Here is a 27,126-nt window from a genome sequence, read left to right as displayed (position 1 = left end):
TGGTGACGTCTTTGTTGTTGGTCCTCCCTGTGATTGCAGTCGAATTTATCTCGCGCCTGAAAACTTTATCCAAACTCTATATATATAACAACAAAGGATATTCGAAATCCCTTGATGGCTTCATATAGCGCCATCGCTTCAACTGGACTGAGCGTCGGCTCGAGCCTCCAAAGGCGAACTACAGTTCGATTTACATTTGAAGTATTGCCAGAGAAGACCAGTTTTATACAGGCTGTATGTCATAGTCTCCCGAAGGACGCAGTCAAATGCATTCAGACCATGCCGGGCAATCACGTAGACCTGACTTTAAGGAGCGAATCACTGGTAAGATCACTACTACAAGAAGGAGTCAAGTTGAACGGAAACAGGGTGAAACCACGTCCTTTGGGCTTTCGAACGACATATGTCTATGTCCACTACTTGCCATCGGAGCTAGCCTCGGAAGTCCTTGCTTTGGCGCTAGAACCGTATGGCAAGGTCATTGAAGTAAAGAGACAACTTTAAGAAGGAACGTCTATAGAGACGGGCACAAGGATCGTTAATATTGAAATTAAGCAGGCGATACCCTCCTTTGTTCATGTTGGCAATTATCGTGCTCGGGTCTGGCACAAAGGCCAGATCCAAACCTGCGGATTTTGCGGAGGGCAATCTCACTATAAGAGAGATTGCCCAAAGCTAAAATCGTTAGATCACAATGCTGGAGAAAAAGACAACACAGAAAGGAGAGAACAAACAGGAGGAGCAGACAAAGACGCCGGGCAGGACTGCAACAAGACAGTAGAAGTCGATAACGCAGATAATGACAAACAAGAAGATAATTCAGACAAAAACGAGGGAAACACAGATATGGAGGAAGATATAAACGGTGCGGCAGAAGTTGACGAGGGAGACTCAACCGACGACTCCGACAAAAACAACGAATATGACGAAGAGAGCAGCAATGAGAGTGATGAGGAGAACACCGAGAATAATACCAATGGAACTACCAACACAAACGAAGTAGCAGTCAATCTGCTCAAACGGTTGGTTGAGGATAAAGTACCGGTGAAAAGGACACGCTCTCCCTCGTCGCCTGCGAAGGCGAAAACGAAGAAGAAGAAGAAGCAGAAAAGCAACAAGTAATTATTTTTTATGACTATCTTTTGGGACTTTTCTATTTTCTTTAATTTATACTTAAAAATAATAATCAAGGCAATCTGCGCGTCGCGAGCATCAATGTTCGCGGTTTGAGAGACCCAATTAAGCGCCACGCGATTTTTGATTCTCTGAATAATTTAGCTGGAGATATATTTTATTTACAAGAAATTTATGGGACTGATTTAGATACTGATTTATGGGGAAGGGAGTGGGGAGGGAAACATAATTTTAGTATGTTCTCTACAAGGGAAGCGGGAGTAGCTATACTATTTCGCCGCTCTCTTGACATTGAGATAAAGCAAACAAAGTCCGACAAGGACGGCAGAGTAATTCAAGTTCAAGCAGTATTCATGGATCAGCTCTTGAATCTGGTCAATGTTTATGCTCCCTCTGGCGGGTCAAACGTTGATCGGAGACGGGAGTTTTTTGATTCACTATCTGACTATGTGGATGCTGACGACTCCTGCGTAAATATAATAGGCGGTGATTTTAACTGCATAACTGATGTCTGTCTCGATACTGATTATGTAAGAAAACATACTGATTCAACAGGCAAACAATTGCTTGACACAACAAAGTCACTAGGATTATCAGATATTTATAGAATTTTTCATCCAGATTCAAAAGGCTTTACTTTCCTTTCCTCGAACGGATCGAAAAGCCGAATTGATCGATTCTATTTAGACACCACTAAACAGAATCATGTTCTAGCCACCGGCATCGAGCCGTTTCCAATGGCACCGGATCACAACATGATAAACGTGACCCTGTCATTTGGAAACGTGACTCGCGGCCGGGGTTCGTGGAAATTAAACACTTCACTGTTAATTGATCAAGCCTTTAATGACAAAATCAGAATCTTTTGGAGCGATTGGAGAACTAAAAAGACGGATTTTCCATCCCTCCTGGATTGGTGGGATTCGGGAAAATCCAAACTCCGAGACATATGTATTTCGCATTCACGCGCTCGCTCTAGAGCAAACAAACAACACAAGCGCCTCTTACAAAAGCAATTACGAAATACACTAAGGAAACTTGAGACAAGACATAGCGATGGGGACGTAAAACGCTTTCAAGACTTGAAGGCTAAACTACGAGACATTGACATGACTGAAACTCGAGGCAAAATGATTCGCTCTCGAGTTCAATGGCACGAGGAAGGTGAGCGCTGTACGGCGTATTTCGCAAACCTCGAAAAATCTAGAGGAAATCAAACCCTCATAATAGCCATCAAGAAACAGGACGGAACTGTCACAGATAACATTTACCAGATACTTGACGAACATGTACACTTTTACAAGAATTTATACTCAGCCGAACCGACTGATCACAACAAACAGGACGAGATTCTGAATTTTTTAGAACGCACACTCACTGAGAATGCAAAAAACATATGCGAGGGGAAATTAACCCTATCAGAATGTACTAAAGCAGTAAAGGCATTCGCCAGGAATAAATCCCCTGGTACGGATGGCTTTCCTGCCGAGTTTTACCAACATTTCTGGGATATCTTAGGTTCTGATTTTGTAGAGATGGCTAACGCTAGTTACGATGCGAGTTCACTCGCGCCGTCTCAACGCATAACTCTCATCTCAACACTTTTCAAGAAGGGAGACAGGCTTGACATCGCCAATTGGCGACCGATTAGCCTGTGTAACCTAGATTATAAGATTATCACCAAGGTTCTAAGTCTACGGCTAGTAGAAGTCCTTGGTGAAATAATCAATGTAGATCAAAGTTGCTGCATTAAAGGTAGAAATATCGGCCACAATCTGTTGTTGATAAAGGACTTAATACAGTACTCCAACGACGAAAATATCCCGGCGATATTCCTGTCAATCGACCAAATGAAGGTGTTTGATAGGGTTGATTGGAGTTACTTGTTTAAATGCTTACAAGCCTTCGGCTTCGGCCCGTCCTTTATTCATTGGATTCGAACCATCTACACCGATATTTCAAGCCGTGTTAAAGTGAATGGTTTTATTTCTGCACCCTTCTCTCTCACCCGCGGTGTGAGACAGGGTTGTAGTTTAAGTGCTTTATTATATGTTCTGATCGCTGAGACATTTGCTTGTTTGGTTCGCAACGATCCGAACATTCGCGGTATTTCATTACCGAAAGCAAACACGAGTGGTGTTATCTCGCAATATGCAGATGATACAACTCTAACGCTTTCGGATATGGAATCCGTAAAACAATGCTTTAATCTCTTGGATGTTTATGAAAGCGCTTCCGGCGCTCGCATTAACTTATCAAAATGGGAAGGTCTGTTGAGCGGTTCATTGCGAAATCAAATCGCTCCTGACTCTGAAGTGCCTATCAAATGGACTTCAGATAAAATTAAGGTACTCGGCCTGTGGGTCGGAAATTCCGACACAGACCGAGAGAATTGGTCTAACAAGGTAGACAAATTTTGTAAGACGCTCCAGACCTGGAAAAAAAGAGATTTAAGCTTGCGCGGCAAAGTCTGTGTGATTAATCAGCTTGCCGCGTCCTCTTTGTGGTACACTGCTTCTGTTCTTGTCATGCCTTTATGGGCTGTGAAAGCCCTAGAATCTGCCTTATGGCAATTTTTCTGGGGCTCTCACAACTTTCCAGTTAAGAAAAATATTTGTCGGCTTCCTGTCAACCTCGGCGGACAGGGAGTTATTGACTTTGTTAAACAAAGTCAAGCACTTAAACTAAAATGGATTAAATTGCTGTTATCCGACGATTTGCTAATTAAATGGAGACATTTGGCTTTTCATTTCCTTGGCAAATACGTCGGTACGAATCTGGGTGCTCGAATTTTTGATCTCAATCTATCTCCACATAGATTTCAGACGATGCTTCATTTTTATAAGGAACTTTTAACCAGCTGGAATGTATTGGGCGCGAAACCACGTCAAGAATATGGTTCATGGACAATAGACCAGATTCTTGAAGTGCCATTGTTTGATAATCCTTTGATTAAAGACCCGACCACTGGAAGGTCAATCTATTTAGGTCACTGGATCACAAATGAAATTTTATTCGTAAAAGACATCAGTTATCAGTTTATTGCCGGCTTTCTTCCGCGAGAGGCGATCCGAGAGTTGTTTCGAGACCCTCCGAAAGACAACCGCTTGGACAAAGAAATATCTACTGTCCTGCGGAGTCTTCTACTCACGTGGCGGAGACGTATCGAGACAACTCAGCCGGGTCTGAACCTCGCGGAACAAGAATATGGGTTCCAAGATGCACAATCTCCTATTTTCAGGCCCATTTTAAAACAGACCAATAGATATTTTTACACCACTATGATGAAGACAAATAATGTTTTACCACCCATGCAATGGAATAATATTGATTTGAGGAATTTTTATAAACAACTCTATGTAAAAACGGTTGACAACAAGATCGCTGACCTGAATTGGAAAATCATCCATTCAGGTCTCATAACAGCAATTAAATTATTTAAATGGCGAGTGATCTCCGACTCCTTCTGCAGCTCGTGCGATAGAAGAGCAGTCGAGAACACTCAACATTTGTTTTGGCTTTGTCCTGTTGCTGGTAGACTGTGGCACTTTGTGACTGTGCTAGCGAGACAATTAGGGTTTCGTGAACCTTTGTCATACGTTAGCGTAGTCACGAACTCCCCTCAGTCTGACCAAGCCAGCCTCCTTATTTATCATTTAATTTCCATAGCCAAGTACTCGCTATGGAAATATAGAAATATATATATTTTTTGATGATGAATCGAAACCCGAGAATGTCGTCACGTATTTTGTACAGAACGTGAAGTTTTTCATTAGACGCGATCACGAGATCCAAGTCGCTCAAAACAGCTCGAGCACGAACTTTCTTTGGGCCTTTAAAGGCATCTTGTGTCATTTGCAGGGCCAAATATTGGCGATAACGATGTAAATATTAACAAATAGATTGAGAGAACTAGCTCTCTGCTTAATTATATAGATCATAAAGTTTATTGGCTTCGGAGAGGACCGGTTTCGAGCGGCGAGTGACTGCGCGAGCGCTCTGGTTCTCAGCTGCGGAAGGGAACCGCTTAGTGCTGTGGCCACAGCATTTGTACAGGATATTTGCGGCTTGAACCTGATCCTCTCTTGAATTTAGTTAATGAATCGTTAAATAAATGTGAGGAAAAAAAATTGTAACACCAGCCGAGGCTTGAACTCGGTTGGTGCACTGTCAGGATAGTGTACCAAAAACACATCCCACACGGGATATTTTGTAAATAATTAAAGTTGTTTATTTTTTTTTCTAATAAAGTGAAGCCGGGCATTCTAGCCCAGCTGCACAAATACCGTGATCATGAAGGCAGTCCTCTCAGGTAGAGGCCCTCTCATTGCACTTCGATTGGGTTGACCCCTGCGATTACCCCAAATGTGGGTAACTCGAGCGTATAATTTCTGGTAGTGGGGACCTGCGTTCGCGATAGTCCCCGAACAATTCAATCCTAGCAACAACAGCAGTAATAGTAGTAGAAGTTTGCACTGTGTTCTAGTCCTAGCTAGATGCTGAACCCTAACGGTGCTTAAACCCTAGGCCCTGTTTAACCCTAACTTTTCCCTAACCCTAACCACAATGTTAACCCTAAGTCTGCATTTTAACCCTAACTTGGATTTTAACCCTAACCCTAACCCTAAACCCTAACTTGGGTTCAGGAGCCCGTACCCTAAGCCCAAGTTGTGTTCCGAAGCCCGTACCCTACCCTTGCGAGGGCTTTGAGTTGGTAAAGGGCGAGTTCAGCACCTCCAACAACAGGTCGTGGGTACATTTCATACTTCTTACTACCCTGGGCGAGGTGTATTCTGCAATACTGACACTCCTGTCTAGGGTGGTAATCGAAGGAGTTACTACCCTGGAAACACCATGTTGTGGGTACGTTTCATACTTCTTACTACCATGCCAGAGTGGTAATCCAAGATTCTAGCACCTCCCGAAGAATGGTACCACCCTTGGCTAGGTGGTTTTTGCTCTGGCCCTAACCCCAAACTCCATATGAAATTTTTTTTTTTTTTTTTTTCCCACATCTGTGTACAATCAAAAGGCTGAATAATCAAATTAGGGCGGGCATCTGACGTTGAGGGGTTCATTTGTAATATATGATGATCATTGTGTTTGTTTGGTTGTAACAGTAGTGTGCAGCTATTCCATTACTGTCTCATACTAACCCGTTCATTTTTTTTTTTTTTTTTTTTTTCCAATTGTAGAATAATGGCTTTGGAAGGCCATATTCCAGTTCCGCCTTCTGTAGCCGCCTCAAGTATTTGTTCCACAGACGGACTGGTGTCAGTTTGTCCGTCAATGGCCTACGGAGCTCTTTCGTGACGCATACTTATGGAAGGAGGTAAGTCCCAAGTGTTTGGTTTGTGTCTTTCTTTCTTTCTTTCTTTTGCTTTTTTATATAACTTTATATCGATAATGCTGTCCACCTCCACATATCTGGGCAAACAGAATGATAGACAAAGGCATAGAGAAATGAAGTTGAACAAGTTATATTCTTAAGGCTTCTATAAGGCTAACTCTTGATATCCATTTAGATGTAGAGTTTTTATAACCTTGATTTTATTGTTGATGTGGAATGCAAATTGAAATGGAATGAATTGTTGAAAAGATGCAAATGCTATTTTATTCTTGAACTTTTTGTGCTAAATACTTGTCATGTAAAGCGTCGTGGAACTCTCCAAGATGTTGGCCCTATATTTAAACATCATCATGATTGGATTGGATTCTATTCTATATTTAAACATCATCATTATTCTATTTTATTTTATTGTATTTTACTTTATTTTTTCAATTTTAGGTCCCTTTCCTTTTCTTTTTTTTTTTTTTTTTTTTTTCTTTTCTTCCTTCTTCTTCTTTCTTAATTCTTTTTTCTTTTCTTTTCTTTTTTTTTTATTTTATTTCTACAACTTGTGTTGTACATATTGAAAGCAAAACATATTTATACACAAAATAAAGGAATCATCATCATCATCATGCTCATCATCTTTTTGCAGTGATTGCAGTGACTCCCTCAAAGATTCGATAGCGGCGGCCCTGAGACACAGCAGAAAGCAGGCACAACAGACATATGACAGACGAAGTTCCAACCAGCAGAAGACATTGGCCCTGTCTCTTTGTTCTAACCTGGCTCGGGACGAGCCGACGAAAGATGGTGCCGACCAAGAGGGCAGTGGGGACTCTACTTTCAAAGCGGGGGACTTTGTTGGGCTCTTGGAAGAGGGGAGCACGGCAGCATGTCCCAAGGTCTTGATAGGTCGGGTTCAGTCCTTGCAACCCCAAGGGGAAGCCAGCCTATTGTGGTTTGAGCTGTGTGCCGGTAGTAGGGACGAGTATGTTTTTACGTTTGATGCCGAGCCGTGGTTAGAGTCGACCGAGGCCATGGTGGCAGTCAACATGACGCCTTTGAAGAAAAAGCCAGGAGTTTTCAAACTGCGTACTCCTCTCAGGTCCATTCATGAGGCTTTCGAATATACAGATATGTCCCCCTTTTTTTTAATTAGGAGATGAAGGGGGGAAAAAAACAAAACAAACAAACCCTGTGAGCACTTGCTTCTGTGATCTTTGCTAACAGAGATTTTTTTTGTTTTTTTTGTTTTCCTTTTTTCCCCAACTTTACTGTGGTCTGGTTCGAAAAGACATATGATAATGATTATTATAGTGGTAGGTGGAGTGTTCTCGGCAATGCCATTGCAAGTCGCCAAGACAAAATGCAGTATATTGTCTTTTTCTTTTGAATCTGTCGGCAAAGATTTGAATGGTTCACTTGTGTATCTTTGAGATGGAATTTTGTCATTCGACTGAACAAAAGCACTTGCTGACGATGATCTTTGCTAACAGAACTTTGAAAGGAATGGTTTTTGCGAAAGACATCACATTTTCGCGAAAGACCAAGGTTGTTTTGTTTTATCGTTTACTTCTGATCTTTAAGTGAGGTGGAGATAGAGAAAAATAAGTAAGTTTCGAGCCTGATTTGCTGTAATTCCCAGGGTGACACTACTTGCTTTCTGAAACATGACATGCGTTGCCATGGAAACCCATCTTCACATCCTAGATCCTAATCCTAGAATAAGCTAGTTCATTGGAAAAAGAACTCCTTTCCATTCCTAGAGAGCCTAGTATAGGCTCCTAGAATTATTTCTTATAATAATGAGTTCCATCATGACAATTGCCTCGTACGATATTATTATAGTGTGTTTGTGCTGTTGAAAGGCAGGCAGCAGATGCAGAAATGTAAATAAAACATGTTTGTTACTTGAAAATGTAGTCCTATTCTCGCATGCTTATGCTGACGACACACAGCGAACAGAGAGGGTGGGTTGGAAGCAAGGGAATGGGCAAGAATTGCGTAGCCATGGAAACCCATGTTGGATTATCATGCCTTGGTCGTAAGTAGAGAGCGGAGTGGTTGGATAAATAACAATAATGACAACTTCATATTCACGTGTCCATGTATTTAGTTTATACAACTGATTGGGGACACAAAAGAAAGAAAATATCCATATCTAATATCTAAAATAGATCTAAAAAAATATAATGTATGTATACATGTATATATATATAAGAAATCTGTGAATCAATTTCCGTAAAATAGTGCTCAATACATCGATAGAAGTAGAGCAGAATATTTGTTTGAGAAGAAAAAGTCAAGACAACATTTTTCCCAACAAGCCTGTTTCGTGAATTGCTTCACTCTTCTGGGGATTTAATGATAATAATATTCGTTACTATCATTTATATAGAAAAAGTATACATAATTAATTAGTGGATGTAGCTTAGCTGTTGCGTAATAATGCTTTATTTCTGTGGCGGCATGAAGATACAAGTTCGTTGCGCTTATTTAATGATGAGAGTTCCGGTCGATAAATTATTAGAAACTTTTCTTTAAGACAAAGGTTACATCTTTTGCTGGAGCTGTTGTAGGCGGAGCTTGAAGATAGGACGCGCCATAAAATGGAGTAGCTGATATTACAGTTCTTGAGAGTCCAGATGTATTTGCTGAGTTCAGTCGAGTTTTTATGTTGTTCGTGGCGGAATGAGGCGGTGTGGTTTCTGTATCTTGTTTTGAAGTCGTTTTCTGTGAGTCCTATGTATGTTGCGGTAGTGTTGTTGTCCTTTCTTGTGACGGTGGCTTGGTATACAACTGAAGATTGGAGGCAGTTGCCATTAAGCGGGCAATTGTTCTTTTGTCGGCAGTTGCATGTTTTCTTGTCCTTTGTGTTGTTTGCGGTGTCGTTGTCATCTCTCGGTGGATGTAAAATGCGCTTGTTGTGATTGTCAATGATTTGTTTGGCATTGTTCATGCAGCTGTAACTGATCTTGATGGTGTTACGATTAAAGACTTTCCTAAGATTATGGCCTCTAGGAAAGTGTTTATCAACTAGGCCAAGGAATCTCTGTCCGATATTGGTGCTGACATTTTTGCTAAATGGGGGTTGTACCAGAGTATGCCGTTTCGTTGTCTGTTTTTGCGTTTTGTGGTCGTGGTTGGTTCGTAGTTTAGGATGTACTGGTATCCGCTTTCGTCAAGTGCTTTTTGATATGGAGGGGCAGTTTGGTCGAAGGATGCTTTGTCGGATGAAAGGGATGACAGTCGTCTGTTGATGCCGGCAGGTATGTTGTTGGTAGTGGTTGGTGGATGGTTGCTCTCACGGTGGAAGTACTGCAGTGTAGTGTTAGGCTTTATGTAGGGCTGGTAGGTATTTTGGTTTAGGTTGAAAGTAGCATCTAGGAAGTTGATGTTCTGCTTGTTGACTTCGATGGTGATGCGTAGTCCGTTGTTTGTATATATATACAAAATTTATCTAAAAAGAAAGCAATAAGGTATAAAATTCAATTAAATAGGTTAAGAATTCATAATGAAAAAAATTCATAATCTATGGGATAGGATGGGATAGGAATGAATGAATGTGAATGAATGAATATGAATGAATGAATATGAATGAATGAATATGAATGAATGAATATGAATGAATGAATATGAATGGATGAATGAACGAATGAATGAATGAACGGATGAATGAATGAATGAATGAATATGAATGGATGGATGGATGAATGAATGAATGGATGAATGAATGAATGAGTGAATGGATATGAATGGATGGGAAGAGAGCGCGAGTGTGACGTCACGAACGAGTAAATTTTGACTTTGACGTTGTTCGATCTCTAATTATTTCCCTAGACAACAAAATAAGACGTTCATACACCGATTTTGACGAGAGTCGGACCAATATCAGCCGAGATGTGACCCTTTGAACATAAACTTGCTCCCCAATTGCATATTCGTTGAACAGCATCATGCATGTATATGTGTCGCTGGAGTCACGAACGATCACCTCATCTAGCTCCATCCATGCTAATAGGGTTCAATGTGCAACTACTGCGGATAGAAAAAGGGAAGAGATCAATTCCATGCAGCAGGTGAGTCTCTCAGATGTCTGAGGTGCTGCCACACGCAGCAGAACTTTAGAATTTTTTCACTCACACGGCAACCATGCAAGTATATTAAACTTTTTGTTTGCCAAATTTCCCCCAACATGTGCATTGCTGCAAAATGCACTACTGAAGGACCGAACGGTTCATTGAACGTACCTGAATTCAGTAGTTTCAAAGTCGATTCTTGTTCTCTTTAAGCTTGGCTCTGCTCCCATTGTACTCGTAAGTTGTTATCTCATGAATGTTTATCCGATCTCTGGTCAGGTGACGTGCGCGGACGCTGTCCACGGAAATCACGTGGTACAACCTTTATTGTCAGTCCCAGACAAGAACGACAAACGTCGGAACTGAACCAACTCTGTGTACATCAAGTATATATTGAAATTTTATATGCAATATGTAGTATGAAATGAAATGAAATGAAATGTTCTTGATGAGATTAATGATCAAATATAAACCTACTTTTCAGTTTTATCCAAATTTCTTTTCTTATGACCAATGTATTGGAAGGCGTTGTTGAAGCCATGCGATATTGACGCTATATAAAATACTCTTTATTGTTATTGTTATTATTATTATTATATATATATATATAATTCAAATACTACCTAGCTTATCAGGCATGGTTCTATTGTTGCTCCGCCAAAATGGACTGATTGAAAAGCTTAGACCGAGGTGCATAAATAATCATAATGGTCTGAACATAATGGGTGCGATACCCAACTCCTGCTGGCTTTCAATACAAATGCCTGAAGTTATAATGGACACAGCCGGCCTTATCTCTAAGCGTGTGTGCTCGTTCTTCAAATACTGTGTGAAAAATTAAACTGCACGTATAGCATAATCAATTACTGATCTTATACGTGTCGATCTTGTGCAGTGGAATTCTGGCTCGCTTTACAATACAGTACAATAACTTTATTGATCTCCCTAAAGAGGGCTTTTCAGATACAATTTACGACAAGTCTTAAACCTAAGCTAAACCTAGAATAAGAAAATTCGCTATTTACAAAAATAAATACTAAGAATAACATGGAAAACTTATTATATTATTAAAAACATAAATAAATTTAAAAAAATACATAAATAAATAAATAAATACTTAGAGCTAACCATTCGGTTAAAAGACTACTTTTAAGGGTGTTTTTAAAGAGTTTGACTCAATTTATCTTAGTAATACTTTTGGGTACAGAGTTCCAAATATCAACGGCTCTATAAGAGAACGACTGTTGAGCTAACTTAGTTCTGCACATAGGAATCTGTAGCTTGTCACTGTTTCGTGTGCTTCGATTGTGAATCTCAGATCTTAAGGTAAACATAGACGACAAATACTCGGGAGCTAAACCCTTCATACATTTAAACATGAGAACAGCGTCTCTAAGGTATAGAAGTTGAGATATTGGCAAAAATTCTAATTGTTTCAATGTTGGAGTTATATAATCGTACTTTCGTTTTCCAGACATCATACGAGCAGCAAAGTTTTGAACTGTGCTGGTACTGTGCTGGTACTGGTGATGTGCATGGTATTAACAAGTATAACCTCTTACTTACTTGTTTAGCTATTTACGCTTCTTATTTAGTTCCTTTTTCTTTCCTTCAACCACGACACGATCAAAATCTGATCCAAGGTTTCTTTCAAAGTCATATGATTCTGAGCACGGGATTCAACTGAACCCTGTCTTAATTAGAAGATCATAAAAAGAACCAAGCGCTTTTTTTTTATACATATATTTAGCACAACACCTGTCTTCACTAACTGCCTCAATAAATTACCGAGTTCAATGAGCCATTGTGAATCTTCTACAAGCTCCCCAAGATCAATGTCCAAATTGAGAGCAATCTAACCAAACCCTTCTCATCCAGCTCTCCATGGCCTGTGCTAGTGGGCGCACCTCCCAACCACTTCCTTCTGGTCGATACTGTCTCAAATCGACCGATACCTTCTCCTGAAATAATACAAAGCACAACAAAAAACAAAGTTACTTAAATGAAACGCGGCAATCGATCGCGTTTTTGTAAGTTCCTTCTTTCATGGCGCGCGGCTTAATCATGACTCCCTAGCAAACAAGCACTCCTATTCATCCTTCTCATCCCGCCTGCATCGCTTGACTGATGTTTCCCCATCTATATTTTTGATATCTTCCTTTTCACCAGAAAACAGCCAATTTCTGATAAAAGCAATCATGGACAAATGGAATACGAAAAGTTGAATAGAAGAGAAGAGAATAGAGAAGTTAAAGCTAATGTCCAACTTTCTACACAAAAGGATACTGATCGAGGTGCAGTTCTTGCCTAAGTACGCCTGCTAAGCTCCGCAATGGCTCTGACGAATATACAGAAAAACCGCAAGCTAATGCAGGCTTTAAGATATCTTGATTTTCCTCAATGGAAAACAACAGTACATTGTTTTCCATAGTACGGGGCCTGAAGGACGTTTTCCTGGAAGAGTTTGTTGTTTCATCGTTACGCTCCGGTAGTTTTGGCCATAGAAGGACTCACTTGTATCTTTAGCACTCATATCTCGAGCAATCTTGTATTTAATCCCCCTCGTACTAGTATTATAACTACTTCAACCTGATATAGACAAATCTGTTCTTCTAGCTCTCGTATTCGACGCTTCAGCACTAACACTTGAACTGCTGCTTGTCGTTCTGGCAAAGCTACTACTGTACTATTGTTTCAAATAGCTGCAGCTTGCTCTTCGTTCAAAATAACATGCTTAGTAGGGTAATCTCTTAATTTTCCTCTTCTTGTCTTTCATCTCTTGCCACTTTCACCCGCACTACTATAATCCCTGTTCTATCCATCGCTATGTTGAGCAAGGACGTGCTGGTCAACATAATACAGTGCGCGTGCACCCTTATCTATAGCAGATATTACATTATTAACCACAATAAACATAATAATGATAATAATAATCATGATGATCATGATAACTGAATCAGACAAGCCCCTTGCACGCGCGCATTCCATAACCTTCACCCCTCTTCCCAGCTCCAGCTTACCTGAACTCCAGTTTCTTCCCTTCATATTGGGCGGCTGATTTCTTTCCAGGCAGGCCCGTGCAAAATATCAACCTTCCAACCACACGTTTCTTAATGTTAAATTTCCGAATCCCCAGTTAGCCTTCAATTTCTTTAGCTGCAAACGAACAAGTAAACATCGGTAATTAAATTACATTTTTCAGCTTCCTGTTTAATTTAATTTCCTTAAACAGAGGCCCTGTAATACCCAGCGTTGGCCTGGAAAGCAGTTGTACCTACCTATTTGCGTACTTGAAAAACATTGGTCCGGAATATTGCCGTTTTCTTCGTGTCAGTCATTTGTTTTCCATTGGTGTTTAGGATGATTTAATGTAAGACACATTTGATAGTTTCCTAATGAAACTTTAAAACGCCTATACAATGCATGGGCCTTTTGAAGTTGGATACTATCACATAATTGTGGAGGTCAATTTAGACGCGTTTTTGTAGAGTCCAAGTTAGGTTTTATCGATATAGAGTGTCATTAAAGTTTCTTTAAGATCTCATAATGTTTCAAATACTTGGTGCTGTAGAAAAGTCAAAGCATGAATATATGAATATTCTATTCGTGTATATATGAATATGCATGGATATTATCCAAAAGGCCCATTATTGTATCTAACACATTACTGCAAAGTACCAGGACCTCCATTTAACGGACAGTCCTTCACGGCCACCATTAGCAGTTGTTTTTTTTTGTACCCGAACCCCCTTTAACCGCATGGGCAGTTCGTGACGGTACGTTCTAACATTTTACCACCGACGTACTTTCACAATGTTTAATGATGAGAATAAGATAACTTGTACTTAAAGAACATTTATCTTGCACGTAATAAAAAAGAGATAGAAATTAGTACTTTGTGAAAGTCGTGCGGTTTTCTGGAAGTTTACTGTGTACCCATTCACTCTTTTTAGTTCCTATTCTTTATATCTTTTTCTTTGAGACTGGCGTGAGTCTCGTTCTCTCTGATAACGTCGCTTCCGACACAGATAGGGATTGGTGAATTCGTACTCGCCACCAAAAGCCCCTCTTCTGTTGTCTCGAGCTGAGAAAAAGGCCCTCAAGAGATCATCATTTGCGTAACTACCATACGTCGGGTACGCGACGCCTGCACTTAAGAAGCACAGCGCCATTTCAAACCTCCTCAAAGAAGGTTCAGGTAGGTCTTGTACTATCCCACGGGGATAAATTCCACGAACGTCAATTAGCAATCTTTTGAAAATATCTATCCCATAGCAGTCAGCAATAATTACGCAATCTTCTGAATGCACGCCGGCTTGAAGACGTTCCAGTTGGTTTATTAGGAAATCTCTCCCATTTTCCCAGTAATGCTGACGGATTGCGTCCACTCGTCCATCATCCAGAGGTGATTCTTGAGTGTCAAATCCCATAAGTCTAGAACGACGTCTTGACCCAAGAGAATCCTTGACACTCCTGAAATGTAAAGAATTAAGCAAGACGTTGTCATCAACGAGCGTCTCATCTCTATACAAACCGTACACTTTCTGAAGTTCTGCGTATCCCAACCCATCACCGTCAGAAGGATCGTCTTCTGGAAAACGAATCGCAATTTTGAGATAAGTGCTGTGGCGATCTTCTTGTGCTCTCAAAATATTATCTGTAAACCTCCTGTTCGCGTCTGCCATTGAATCCATCGCCGTTGCAATTTTCGGTATCATTCGAACGGCTAAAAAATGAGGGGGAAATTGGAAAAGTTAGTTCTACCATCACAATATATGTAGTATTGGCAGCACATTCACTAAATAGTCTACTAGAGTAAGCTGCTACTGTATAGTACCTTGTCGCCATGGCACGCGTACTTGTTCAAGTATGGGATAACGGTGTACACACCACAGAACTCGGACGATTTCCCTCAAGTATGGAAGAGAATATCCAAGCCCCTCAACATTTCTTAATTACAAGATTACATCATGAGTATTCTTTTCCACGACATGTCCATATTCTTCGATCTGTCTAGCAAGTTCCAAGTGCTGTAGAAATGAAAAGCACTCCTTGTTCTCCTTTACCCTTTTAACGATCAAACGCATATTTTCCTCCATAGCCTCAGCTCCTTCACCTGAAATACTCGAAAGGATGCTGGTTGACAACTTCAGTTGATCACAAAAGTTTCTAAATTTCAAATTTTGGAGTTCATCCAACATACCTGAGTCTACTTCCGCTTGCGCACTTTCCAGTACGCGGTCTCTTTGTGGCAAAGGTCTTACCAGAACCCTCGGTTCAGCGCTACTTTGCTCAGCGACGGATGTTTCTGAAACAAAGCTAGTTTGCGAGTCAAAGTTGTGCTCTTGTTCAGACAAAACCGTTTCACTACATACCTGAGATGACTCTTCCACTCGTTGGGAATCATCATAACGCGGTGCAGCAACTTCGTTTTTAAGTTTGGGTAGCAAGAACATCGTTTCAAGATTTCTCTGCAAACGGGCTTGCCATAGCTGCGCTTTCTGGTCCAAATTGAACAATGCCATCATGCATGTGCCTTCGTAAAGTCCAATGACTTCAAACCTATAATCTAAATACAACCTCAAAGCGGCGTGGTTCTTGAAAGAACCCGCAACTAACAGCCATGCCACTTTAGTGACTGGTCTTTCGTGAACCAAGAGATTAAGTGCTTCTAGTCCGCATGCTAATAACATATCCCCGACAGCCTTACCTTTCGCACTTGGACTTCTCACACAGTACTGAAGTTCATAAAACGCCTTTCGAGAGGTGGAGGTCAATTCTTGCACCGCAGATTCCATCCCAGGAAAGCCATCGATGTTTTGACCCACCACAGACCGTTGCAAGAAAGTTAACAGCCCAGCTGGTAATTTAGTTTCGCGATCCATAGCCACAACCGAAATTCTGTTTAACCCATCGCTGTTGGCTGGCATTAAATATAAGTAGATTAGTCGTTTTTCCTGGAAAGTATACACTGAAATGTATATTTGGGAATCAACTATATCTTGCTTGAGTTCGCATCCCTATGCTTTATGGTTCAATAAAATTGCCTAACTACCTACTATTCGACTCACCACCTCATGGAAAGTGTTGATATTAAGACTGGACAGTCGGGCTTCTGATTGGTCGAGCAAGCAGCTCAGATTATCCTCAGATATCAACGCCGAAAAGTCATCATGGAAAACCTATAATAGCAGTAGCTGACGATAAATTTTTGGCCTAGAGCCCGTTCTATCTATCATACGGGGAAAAAACGTGGTTAAGAGAAATCTGAAAAAGCCACTCCAATCAAAAAGATGTCTTCCGTTTCATCTTCCATGCCGACCCCACCCTACCCCTGTGAGAAGCCCGTTTCCGTCCCAATATCGATTAGAACCTCGATTACATGTTGTCACCTCACGTGCATGTCTTCGTAATGCGAAGGTAAGTTGAAAATGTATAAATTTCTGTCTTCCAAATGTAGTATGATTTATTCTGTTTTGATGGGATTCGTTCACTCTAAAAGTATTGCATTCCATGCCCATATGTTCCTAGCATTCGTTTTCTTTGAAGATATTACGATAGAAAGTGTTCTTTTAAGTAGTTCGCTTACTTGATCTCGCTCATATATTTAGAATTGAATGTGGTATAATTAAGAAAGCTAGAACTTCAATACAGCCTACCTCAACATCAAATGCACAATCCTCCATCTCATTTATCATTGTCATCATCGACATTTTCAGATTTGTATGGTATGTGACAAAAAAAGAACAATAATATTTGCAAGGTATAATCAAGGTTCAATAACACCGAAGTTTACAAGAACGATATGCATTTATGACTCAAAACGAGGCTCATTCAAATTATTCATTACTTACTTTTTGCAACTTACATTTGTTTTCTTTCAGAAACACAGCCATGTCTAGACAAAGTGGTATGTACTGGCATCATATATCGAAATCGATTGTTGGATTGTTTTTTTCTTTCAATTTTTCTTTTACCTTTTGGGAATTTTGCTTTCTAATAAGCGTTCAAAAGTCCTATTGCTTACTATCAATCACGTTACTTTTTTGGAGTTGACTGGGGGGCAACTAGCGGATGCTAAGTCAAAACACATCAAAATGAGTCCTGATCAAGCTATTGTATTTGACTATTTTCACGACATCAAACCAGAAAACAAGAGATCAAAACAGCCTCCAGAATTCAAGCCATCAAAAAAGAGCCATTACCGGAAGTGACGTCTATTCATAGCAACCTATTCGACATCGTGCGCAACATCCCTAATCCCAACGTGCGAGTACTCTCATGCTGAATTAATGACTGAATGTTCACATTCTTTTTTCTTATTCCTTCCTCAGAATATGACGATATGAACGGGGGGGAGAAGATCGGTAAGCATTATGTTTCTTGTGCGTGCGTTTGCCTAGCAAACAATACGTAATTTTTTTTCCCTCGGAGATGATGATAAAGGCGTCTCAGTTTTTTTCCTTTCTTACTTTCATCAGAAGACCTAGACTCGCCTCCCCCACCACCCGGCAAAGGAACCAGTAAGTTTTTACTTTTGTATAGTTTTTTTTTTTACTTCATGTATGCTTTGCATGTGCTCGTGCAATGATCTACATGATGATAAAGGCGTCTCAGTTTTTTCCTTTCTTACTTTCATCATAAAACATAGACCCGCTCCCCCCACCACTCGGCAAAGGAACCAGTAAGTTTTTACGTTCGTATAGCTTTTTTTAAATTTCATGTATGCTTTGCATGTGCTCGTGCGATGATCTAGATGATGATAAAGGCGTTTCAGTTTTTTTCCATTCTTACTTTCATCAGAAGACCTACACGCGCCTCCCCCACCACCTGGCAAAGGAACCAGTAAGTTTTTACGTTTGTATAGCTTTTTTTATACTTCATGTATGCTTTGCATGTGCTCGTGCGATGATCTACGTGATGATAAAGGCGTCTCAGTTTTTTCCTTTCTTACTTTCATCACTAGACCTAGACCCGCCTCCCCCAGCAACGACAGGAAGAAGTAAGTTTTTACGTTGTTATAGTTTTTAATTTTTTTTATATCATATTTCACACCACCTAGAGTTTACATTACAGTTCTACATTTTTTACAAAAAAGGTTTACAATACAATAAGTTTATACAATTACATAATAAAACTCATAAATCGGGAAAGTATTTTTAATTTTTGGCAAGTCTTTGAAGGCATGCGCTCTTGAACCGGAAGTCCAAGGAATCCTGGTCTCAAAAAATGGATTATGCAATGTTGTTACGCAATGCTGGTAGAAAAGAAAAACATTCGACATCGCAGCCTTACGATCGACTTCTTTTCTTTTCTAGGGTGCCCTGGATACTGTTACAAATGTGGCGGCCGGGGCCACAGACAATCAGTCTGCCCGGCCGCCACTGTACACGGTAAAATCAATTGTTCAATAGCTGATAGGCGTTTTTGAACGCAGTATATCGATTGGTACTCCATTTGTTTTCCTACATAGACGCTTCCAAGACCTGCCACAGGTGCCGGGGGAAAGGGCACGTGGCAAGAGCGTGCCCTTCCCCAGCAGGAAAAAGGCAGACGACACAAAAAGGTACTAAGGCTAATAGAATAATTTCACTAAAGAATCCCGTTTCCTTGAATTAATATGTAGCACTTTACTTACTTTCTGAACTGCAGACTCAACACGTCTTTCCTTTTCCTTTAACAGGGTTCCCACTCATATCAAAAATTAAAATTCCCTGACTTTTCACTGACTTTTCCCTGACCAAAAGTAATTTTTCCATGACCAAGTGGCAAACTTCTATTTAGTACTTTTAATTAATAATTAATTAATCCATGTGAGGTAAAAAACTTTTAAAATTACAAACAAATAATGTACATGGACAATAGCAACAGCAACGAAAATTATCGCAGTTCTTTTATTGTTTTTGGTTTCTTTTGTAGGCATTCAGTCTCATGATTCGATGATTTCCTTTCTAAACTGTTTTCAGTTCCTTCTGAAGACGATCGATATTGTGCTCTTCCTTTTCCATTTCTTTTCTCTTTTCCCTTGATTTCGTTCGTAGGGCATTGGACTTCACAAGAACACCGAGGTCATTTCTCTTTTCTGCATCTGCAGCAAGTTCATCTGCTTCCTTAACGAGAGCATTAGCTGTCGTTTCAAGCCTATGCTTTTTCTTTCTGGCTTGTCTTATGTCTTCTTCAATTTTTCTTTTCAAGCCTTCTTTTTGGCTAATTTCTACTGATAATTTCTTAACTGCCAAACATGACTTGTATCTACCATGAGCATGTTTGCAAGAAGTGAGAAGCTCTTTTGTGATACATTCTTCAATAGGACAATCTAGACTTCTGATGCCACTGTGAGCTCTGCGAAAGCCAACCAATGTATCTTGGTGCATATTGTTGCTCATGATGTCTTTGTTGTCTGAGAATCCTCTCTCAACACATGATTGACCATGGGACATGATGAGCAGCATCTTCATTGTTAACCATAGGTCTGCATACTGTGGCTTCTGATGTAAGTATTCAGCTAGGAAAACATCAAGACCTTTGTCCGATGGGTCATAGGACCTAAAGTCATCTTTATGATACCTCCCAACATCAGCTATAAATGCCTTGTACTGCTGTAGGACAGAATCACAAAAGTGTGTAGATTTCAATTTGTGTGATATCAGCTGCTGCAGAACATTTGAGAACCGGGTTGTAGCAGATTCTGGGCTTGATGCTATGTACATGGGGTTTAGGGACACCAGATTCCTAGCCATTTTGTACTTCAAAGGGGATCTTTCCATTACTTTTCTAGATAATTGCTGCAGAAAGATGAGGCAATTGCTTTGAAATTCCAAGATTTGTAAAGGAGTGGCTTCCTTAGTACTCTCCATCTTTTGCATTGACATCTTTGCAGCAAATCCTATATCTACCTTCTTGGCTGGCAGAAGGTTGTCTTTCTTCATGACATCAATGTTAGCCAGTTTAGTACATGTTATTGCACCTTCCAGGACAGATTTGTTTACAAACTTGGTAAGGATTGCCTCGAGGATGGTTTGCAACTCTTGTGCCAGGAAAGGAACCATGGGCTGGTCAGTTTGAAATTTCTTCAAAAAAGGCTCAAGGATTCTTGCAATGCAAATAAAGAACTGAAGCTTTGCAACAATAAGTGGATCTTGAATGAATTCTTGCAGATTTTTGAAGGACTGGCTTGTAGGTATCTTGCTCTTTGGTAGTTTTGTCACTTCTGTAACATATTTCTTGATATCTGGCCAGATAAGCACTGCTCGTTCTGCCACTGGCAAATCTTCCAGCCACCTTGTTCCACAAAATCTTAGTGGCCATTTAGAACTCCCAGATAGAGCTTCATAATCTTCTCTTTTAGCTGGTGAATCTGAAAATGTATACCAGAGAGATCTAAGGAGTTTATCAAGTCTCCAACCTGTGGCTGTAGCACCATACTTAAATGCCTCATGTACCACATGTAACCCACAGGCACCAATATTAATAAGCTTCGGAAGATCTGGATCAGTCTGTTCTCTATCTTCTAATAGGTCCTCAAAAAATTTCCAATTGACGTTTGGCCCGTCCATGGATACCTGGACAAGGTTGACAGGGTTTAGCTTTTGTAGAGCTAACTTGAAGCTTTCAAGTAAATCCACAGCTCTTGTATGACCAAGGAACTGGGAATCAATGTATCTGGATACAACTCTATTCTTTTTAATGTCCCAAAAGCGAACAATCAGATCCATTTGCTCTTTCTGGATCACTTTGTTTAATGATTCATCAAATGAGATAACATACATTGTTCCTTGTTCTTGAAGTTTTTGAATTAATTCATCATGAAAATATGGGGCAATGCCAAAGCAAATTAAGTATGTACACTTTGTTGCTCCACATTGGAATTGTTTGGCAATGAGACTGTCTGGGAACATATTAGAAAACAACTTGTCAGTGCCTGCACTACTATTACAGGAATAGTGAGACATGAGGACTTTTATGGCCCAAAGTACCTCTGCTCTTAGTGTTTCATCTTTGATAACAAAGCTTTTAATTGTGCCTTTAGAGGAAGAATCAGACACACCAGCACCTTCAGGAAGATCAGGGGGAGGAGGCGGTACAGTCATTGTACTATCTACTGTAGAAGAGGCCATTTTACTAGATTCTTGGTTTTGAACATTGACAAAAGAGTTCAGATAGTTTTGTTGAGCTGACACACCCACTCTCCAAATGTGTTTCTTTCCTTTAGCATGACTAATCAATGCTTGTTTTCCCATATTTCCAAGTTCAAATGTAACAGAGCATATTTTACACCTTGCTTTAGTTGATTCTTTCACGTGTGCAACCCATGCAAATAGTGGGTCTTGAAGCCATAGCTTATTAAATACTGTTCGCTTTGCATTACTCATCTACAAATTAACGAAAAAGAAAAATCAAGCGTACTTGTAAATGAATTTAAGCAAAATCCTGATGTGAATTTAACTCTTTAACAAGTCAAATGTGTATTAAGCTTATCATAAGTGCTTTAAAATGATGAAAACTATTAGCCAATGCTAGAAAAAACTATAAAAACTAACTTTTATTTAACAAAAACACTTTGAATATATATAATTAAAAGTTTTGTTAAAAATGATTGAAAAGAAATCCATAAAAAATAGTATTCCAATAGCATTCCAACACTACCTTCGCTAGCATTCCAAGATGGCCGACTAAAACTCGTACCCAGTTTCACCACAGGGAATCCACAACTGGTATCCAACTCACCTTTTCATGTTTTACCACAGGAAATCCAAATAAATAAAAATATACATCGGGAACATTTGGGAAGTTTCGTTTGGGAGTGAAATTACAATATTATCGCCAAGAAGAATTTGAGAATGATGACAAAAATTCCCTGACTTTTCCCTGACTTTTTAATAAATTGCAAATTTCCCTGACTAAAATCCAAATTCCCTGACAATTCCCTGACCTTGAAAAAAAATCAGAATTCCCTGACTTTTCCCTGACCGTGGGAACCCTGTTTAAATCCACAGGAAACACGTTCATAATAAAATGTGCCCACTTTCACTTTTGATGGATGTATCGAATTTATTTGTTTGTGGGGATGGTGGCTTGCGCAAGGAGCACGTCGTGTTTCGTTCACAGGCAGCGCCCAATGTAGAGAGTGGGTGGGTGGATGGATGGGTGGATGGATGGATGGATGGATGGATGGATGGGTAGATTCATGTTCCTTTTTGTAACGGAACAAGGTTAGAAAAAGGAAATTTGTTCCTTTTTGTAACTAATAGATGTTACCAAAAGGAACGTGTTCCTTTTTGTAACCTTCTTCCGTTACAAAAAGGAACAAATTTCCTTTTTGTAACCTCTATGTTCCTTTTTGTAACCTCTATGTTCCTTTTTGTAACCTCTATGTTCCTTTTTGTAACCTCTATGTTCCTTTTTGTAACCTCTATGTTCCTTTTTGTAACCTCCTTGTTCCTTTTTGTAAGCTCCTTGTTCCTTTTTGTAACCTCCTTGTTCCTTTTTGTAACCTTGATAGGTTACAAAAAGGAACTCCTACGTTACAAAAAGGAACGTGTTTTTTGTATTTTAACTAGGTAGGCTAGAATGATTATGTGTATTTATTTTTACAATAGTATGTGTGAATTTGTTTCCGTAGACATAATAATTGATGAGTTTTTCGACTGTGTTTACATTTGTTTGTGAAAAACGAAACGATTTTATACTTTTTAAAGTTGCCATAGTAAGGCACCAATTTATCTTTTTTTTTCCATCAACGCAGAGCCATGTGTTAATTTAACTATTAAGTGCGCATGTCTTGTGATTTCTTGATATGTTAAAGGGCAAATATTTCATATGCAGAACAAAATGAATAAAAACATTATTTCCCTTTTATCCTACTACTTTACATGCTTGTAAATATGATACTTGAATTTTATCGAATGTCATTAACATCCCACATTGTAACAAGTTGCAGCATGAGGTAAGTAGGATATTTTGATGTGGAATATATGTAACTCCGGTTGACGAATATTTTCCAATAAAGGTAAGTGCAATATATACTTGCCCCAACACCATGCGGATGAAATGCTCTGGATATTTGTATGGGTGCCCCCCATAGCACCCTAGAATATCCAGTAACACATGTGAGGGGATGGACAACAGAATAAGAATGATTTCTTGATGAATGATTGTAATGAATGCTTTTCTGGATATGCTATTTGATGCTTTAACTTGAAAATTTAAGGTACGACATAATGATTTTTATTAATCTTTTAACAAAAACCAGATGACCGACAATGCTTCTACCCCATGGAAAAACCCCAAAAAGCGACAAAAGCATACTTGCCCTGTACCAATATGCAAAAAGTCAGTGGTACATCTTCCCCGCCACCTAACTAAAACTCACAAATGGAGTCGTGAAAAAGCTTTGGAAGCAATGTCTCTTTTTAATCTAAGGGCAAGGGCAAAGAAAACACCCTGCCCAGTCAAAGGGTGTAGGCTATCAGCAGTTGATATGCATAGGCATTTAAAATTGCGGCATAGCATGAGCGAGAAAGAAGCAGAAATAACTATGTCCTTGAAACCTAAAATCCAGAACAAAGAAGAAGAGAATGCAACAGTCAAGAAAAGGGAATTTAAGCGTAGGGTGTGCCCCTATCCTGATTGTAATCTCGTCGTACGAAGAATACATAACCACCTGAGAGATAAGCACAAGCTTTCTAGACATGATCCATGTTACAGAGAGTATTTGAAGAGCGCAAGATTTGAAGAACTCAACGAAGATCTAGATCCAGTTTCAATTTCTTCTGCATCGTCATCGTCAGGCAAGGAAAGTGATGCTGAATCACAAGTAGATGATTATAATAATGAAGACCAAAATAGTACAATGACATCCTCATTGTCGTGTGATGAAGAAGACGCATTAGCAAAGCTCATTCATAACAAGTCTGAAAAAGCCAAAGCTATCATGAGATTTGGCTGCAAGGAGGTTGGTGCTAAAACAAAAGAAATGGAATCCAGTTTCACTTTCAGTGAGTCGCATTCTTCAACACCGTCAAGAAAGACACACAAAAGACAAAAGGAAGTGGTGAATTCTTCAGAAGATGAGGATGAAAACGAAGAAAATGAAGAACACATTCAAAATGATCAAGCTGGAAGTGACCCAGGTATTATTCCCCCCTCACCAAATACAAATGAGCGAAGAAGTGTTGTTTTTAAACAGATACTTAACAGAGTTCATGGCAAAGAACCTCTGTATCTTCCTACTCGACAAAATGCATTACCAGGAGAACAATCTATTCCAATCATATGGAATAAAACAAGCGGAAAAACACAACTAAATGCCAGTGATAAAGGAACAGTGAAAGATAAGTGTTCTGGCTCTGAAACTTCCAAGATTACTTTAGAGCGCCCCAAGAGGAAAATTGCAGCTACCATAGGTAGGCTTGATTCAGAGTCTTACTCTATTAGTAGTCGTAATAGCTATGATGACGAGGAGTATGAACCCACAGAGGAAAGCGATGAAAGTGAGGGGGATGAGTGGGAAGATGAAGAGGAATTGGAATTAAATGATAACAGAGAAGCTAGTGCTGCTGCATGTGGGAATTCAAAGACAGAACAAACCCTCGAAGATTTCAAGAATTGGTTACAAGGAATAGACGGCGGTCGAAGGGAACTACGAACAGCAAGGCAGTATGTATCTCAGGTTTCTACTATAATCAGCTGTGTTGATCCTATTAACCGAAATGTTTCTTCACTATTGAACAAGAAAGACATCCGAGATAAATGGTTAGCCAAGATGGAAAAAGTTAAAAAGCCTGGGACCTGCAAAGCTTATTTGGGTTCCCTTTCAAGATTTCTGAGATTCATCATTGTTGAGAGGCCGAGGGGTCTAGAAGCAATAAAAGATCAGGCTTCCAAGGTTCGTGAACAAGTCCAAGAGTGGATGTGCTCCTTTAAAGCCCCATTAGCTGAAAGAAGATGGGAAAAGCTGAGAGAAGACTTCGAGAAGCTAATCAAGCCTGAAGACGTGCAAAACTTTAATAAATCAGAGCATGCCAGGAAGGCAGTTTCCACCCTGGGACAATATATGGAAAAGAGTGCGCCCCCTTTACCAGCCCAGAGTGATTATTGCCTTGTAAGAGATCATCTCACAACGCTTTTATGCATTGAAAATGCCTGTAGAGCAGGGCCGCTCTCCAACATGACCCTTGGGGAATTAGAAAACGCTAAACAAGATGGAGATCAAGTGGTTGTCATGGTCATGAAACACAAGAATCTAATTTCTCACGGTCCAGCTGTAGTGGTACTAAGTCCTACTGTTCTCAAGTGGTTGAATGCTTTTGTGAAGTACATGCGAAACAAGCTACCAGGGGCTGGTACCAGCAAACAAGATAAAGTATTCATCAGTTGGATGGCAAAACCAATGTCGTCATCTATGATTTCGGCCCAACTGAACTCCTGCTGGCATAAAGCTGGTGGGAAAAAGCTTGATAGGGTGAATGCAGCATCATTCCGAAAGGCAGCAGTATCTGTGGTTCATGAAGAGCATGGACACTTAAAGGATGATCTGGCTGATCTGATGGGCCAACACACCAAGACAGCAGAGAAGTTCTACCGAATTCGTCAAAAGACAAAAAACGCTGCTAAAACATCACAGGTCCTTAGGAAGATCATGTACACTCCACGTAATGGATCAGAAAGAACAAAAGGAGTTTCTAAAGAGACCAGCCAAAACATGATATCACCAGCAAAACAACAAGGCCAAGAACTTCAAATCAGCATGGCTGCTTCCAAGATCGACTTGGAAGAGAAGGGAGTCCAGGAGAAGTCTGTAGCAGGAAATTCAGAAGAGACAGTAACAACGAGGAGATACCAGTGGACTGAAAAAGAAAATTCTGCCATTGCTACCATTTTTGCAAATGATATACAGAAGAAATGCATAACAGTGGAAAAGGTAAAGGCCAAAATTGAAGGCAATGCGCTCTTCGGGAAAATAGCACCTGATAAAATAGTTGACAAGGTCAGGTCCTTAATCAGGGCACAGAAAAGCAACGAAAAGGCATCAGCAGAGCTTCCGACTGAGACAGAAACGACGCAGCAAAGAGTACAGCGTACACTGAACGACGACGACAATGTTTCCTTATATACTTCTGGTGTAAGCAAGAAAGGTGGAGCAACCTTCACAGATGATCAGACGGAGATATATTGGAGGTTGTTTAGAGACTTGATTGAAAGCAATGCCAGAGTTGACAGACAAACAGTCTCAAAAAGAATAGAAGAGGACGAGGAAGCAATAGAAGCAATAGTAGGGTTTACACATCAGCAGCTCTGTGACAAGATCCGCACAGAGTGTAGAAAAATTGCTAGGAGTGCTGTCAAAAGGGAGGTTGTGTCTGGTCGCTTCTAAAGTTACTTATGACAAAAACATTTAACACAGAGGGTTTAAGCAACTGAGTTATTATATCGTTTTATTACAACTGTTGTTGATTTTATTCATGAGTTGAATAGTTGAAGTTAAACCGAAGTTTTAAGCATCAAACGTTGTTAGGTACAGTTTACATATTGCATTGGTGAGGCACAGTCGCGCAATGTTATGCCTGCATGCGAACGCCA

General features: G+C 39.9%; 3 protein-coding genes and 1 non-coding gene across 4 annotated transcripts; 2 read left to right on the top strand and 2 right to left on the bottom strand.

Annotated features, from left to right (window-relative positions):
* Positions 1-5,396: 5,396 nt before the first annotated feature.
* On the top strand, positions 5,397-5,560 carry LOC116288535 (U1 spliceosomal RNA). The gene has a single exon (XR_004196195.1). It is a non-coding gene; the product is annotated as a U1 spliceosomal RNA (small nuclear RNA).
* A 3,042-nt stretch (positions 5,561-8,602) lies between these two features.
* Positions 8,603-17,364, bottom strand: LOC148907594 (uncharacterized). Its single transcript, XM_089036116.1, has 7 exons — positions 15,383-17,364; positions 13,566-15,271; positions 12,112-12,506; positions 11,023-11,098; positions 10,717-10,918; positions 10,330-10,504; positions 8,603-9,926 (listed from the first exon to the last, which is right to left on the bottom strand). The coding sequence occupies exon 1, from the start codon at positions 16,473-16,475 to the stop codon at positions 15,501-15,503; it is 975 nt and encodes a 324-aa protein (XP_088892242.1). The 5' UTR covers positions 16,476-17,364; the 3' UTR covers positions 8,603-9,926; positions 10,330-10,504; positions 10,717-10,918; positions 11,023-11,098; positions 12,112-12,506; positions 13,566-15,271; positions 15,383-15,500.
* A 1,855-nt stretch (positions 17,365-19,219) lies between these two features.
* Positions 19,220-21,917, bottom strand: LOC148907593 (uncharacterized). The gene has a single exon (XM_089035681.1). It carries the CDS (start codon positions 21,915-21,917, stop codon positions 19,497-19,499), a length of 2,421 nt encoding a protein of 806 aa, XP_088891807.1. The 3' UTR covers positions 19,220-19,496.
* Positions 21,918-23,797: 1,880 nt separating this feature from the next.
* LOC148907592 (uncharacterized) lies at positions 23,798-26,920 on the top strand. Its single transcript, XM_089035680.1, has 2 exons — positions 23,798-24,005; positions 24,132-26,920. The coding sequence occupies exons 1-2, from the start codon at positions 23,798-23,800 to the stop codon at positions 26,918-26,920; spliced, it is 2,997 nt and encodes a 998-aa protein (XP_088891806.1).
* The last annotated feature ends 206 nt before the right edge of the window (positions 26,921-27,126 follow it).

This window comes from Actinia tenebrosa, unplaced genomic scaffold, assembly GCF_029948245.1.
Source record: "Actinia tenebrosa isolate PJP-AT-01 unplaced genomic scaffold, QUT_ActTen_1.0 PGA_scaffold3__52_contigs__length_22856419, whole genome shotgun sequence".
Classification (NCBI taxonomy): domain Eukaryota; kingdom Metazoa; phylum Cnidaria; class Anthozoa; order Actiniaria; family Actiniidae; genus Actinia; species Actinia tenebrosa.
This window is presented reverse-complemented; position numbering and strand designations above follow the sequence as displayed.

Bases quoted from the DNA above. Each gene is read 5' to 3' on its own strand.
- LOC148907594 (XM_089036116.1), bottom strand. From the start codon at position 16,475: ATGCCAGCCAACAGCGATGGGTTAAACAGAATTTCGGTTGTGGCTATG.
- LOC148907593 (XM_089035681.1), bottom strand. From the start codon at position 21,917: ATGAGTAATGCAAAGCGAACAGTATTTAATAAGCTATGGCTTCAAGAC.
- LOC148907592 (XM_089035680.1), top strand. From the start codon at position 23,798: ATGACCGACAATGCTTCTACCCCATGGAAAAACCCCAAAAAGCGACAA. The intron at 24,006-24,131 runs GTAGGCTATCAG...AGAATGCAACAG, and splicing joins ACCCTGCCCAGTCAAAGGGT to TCAAGAAAAGGGAATTTAAG.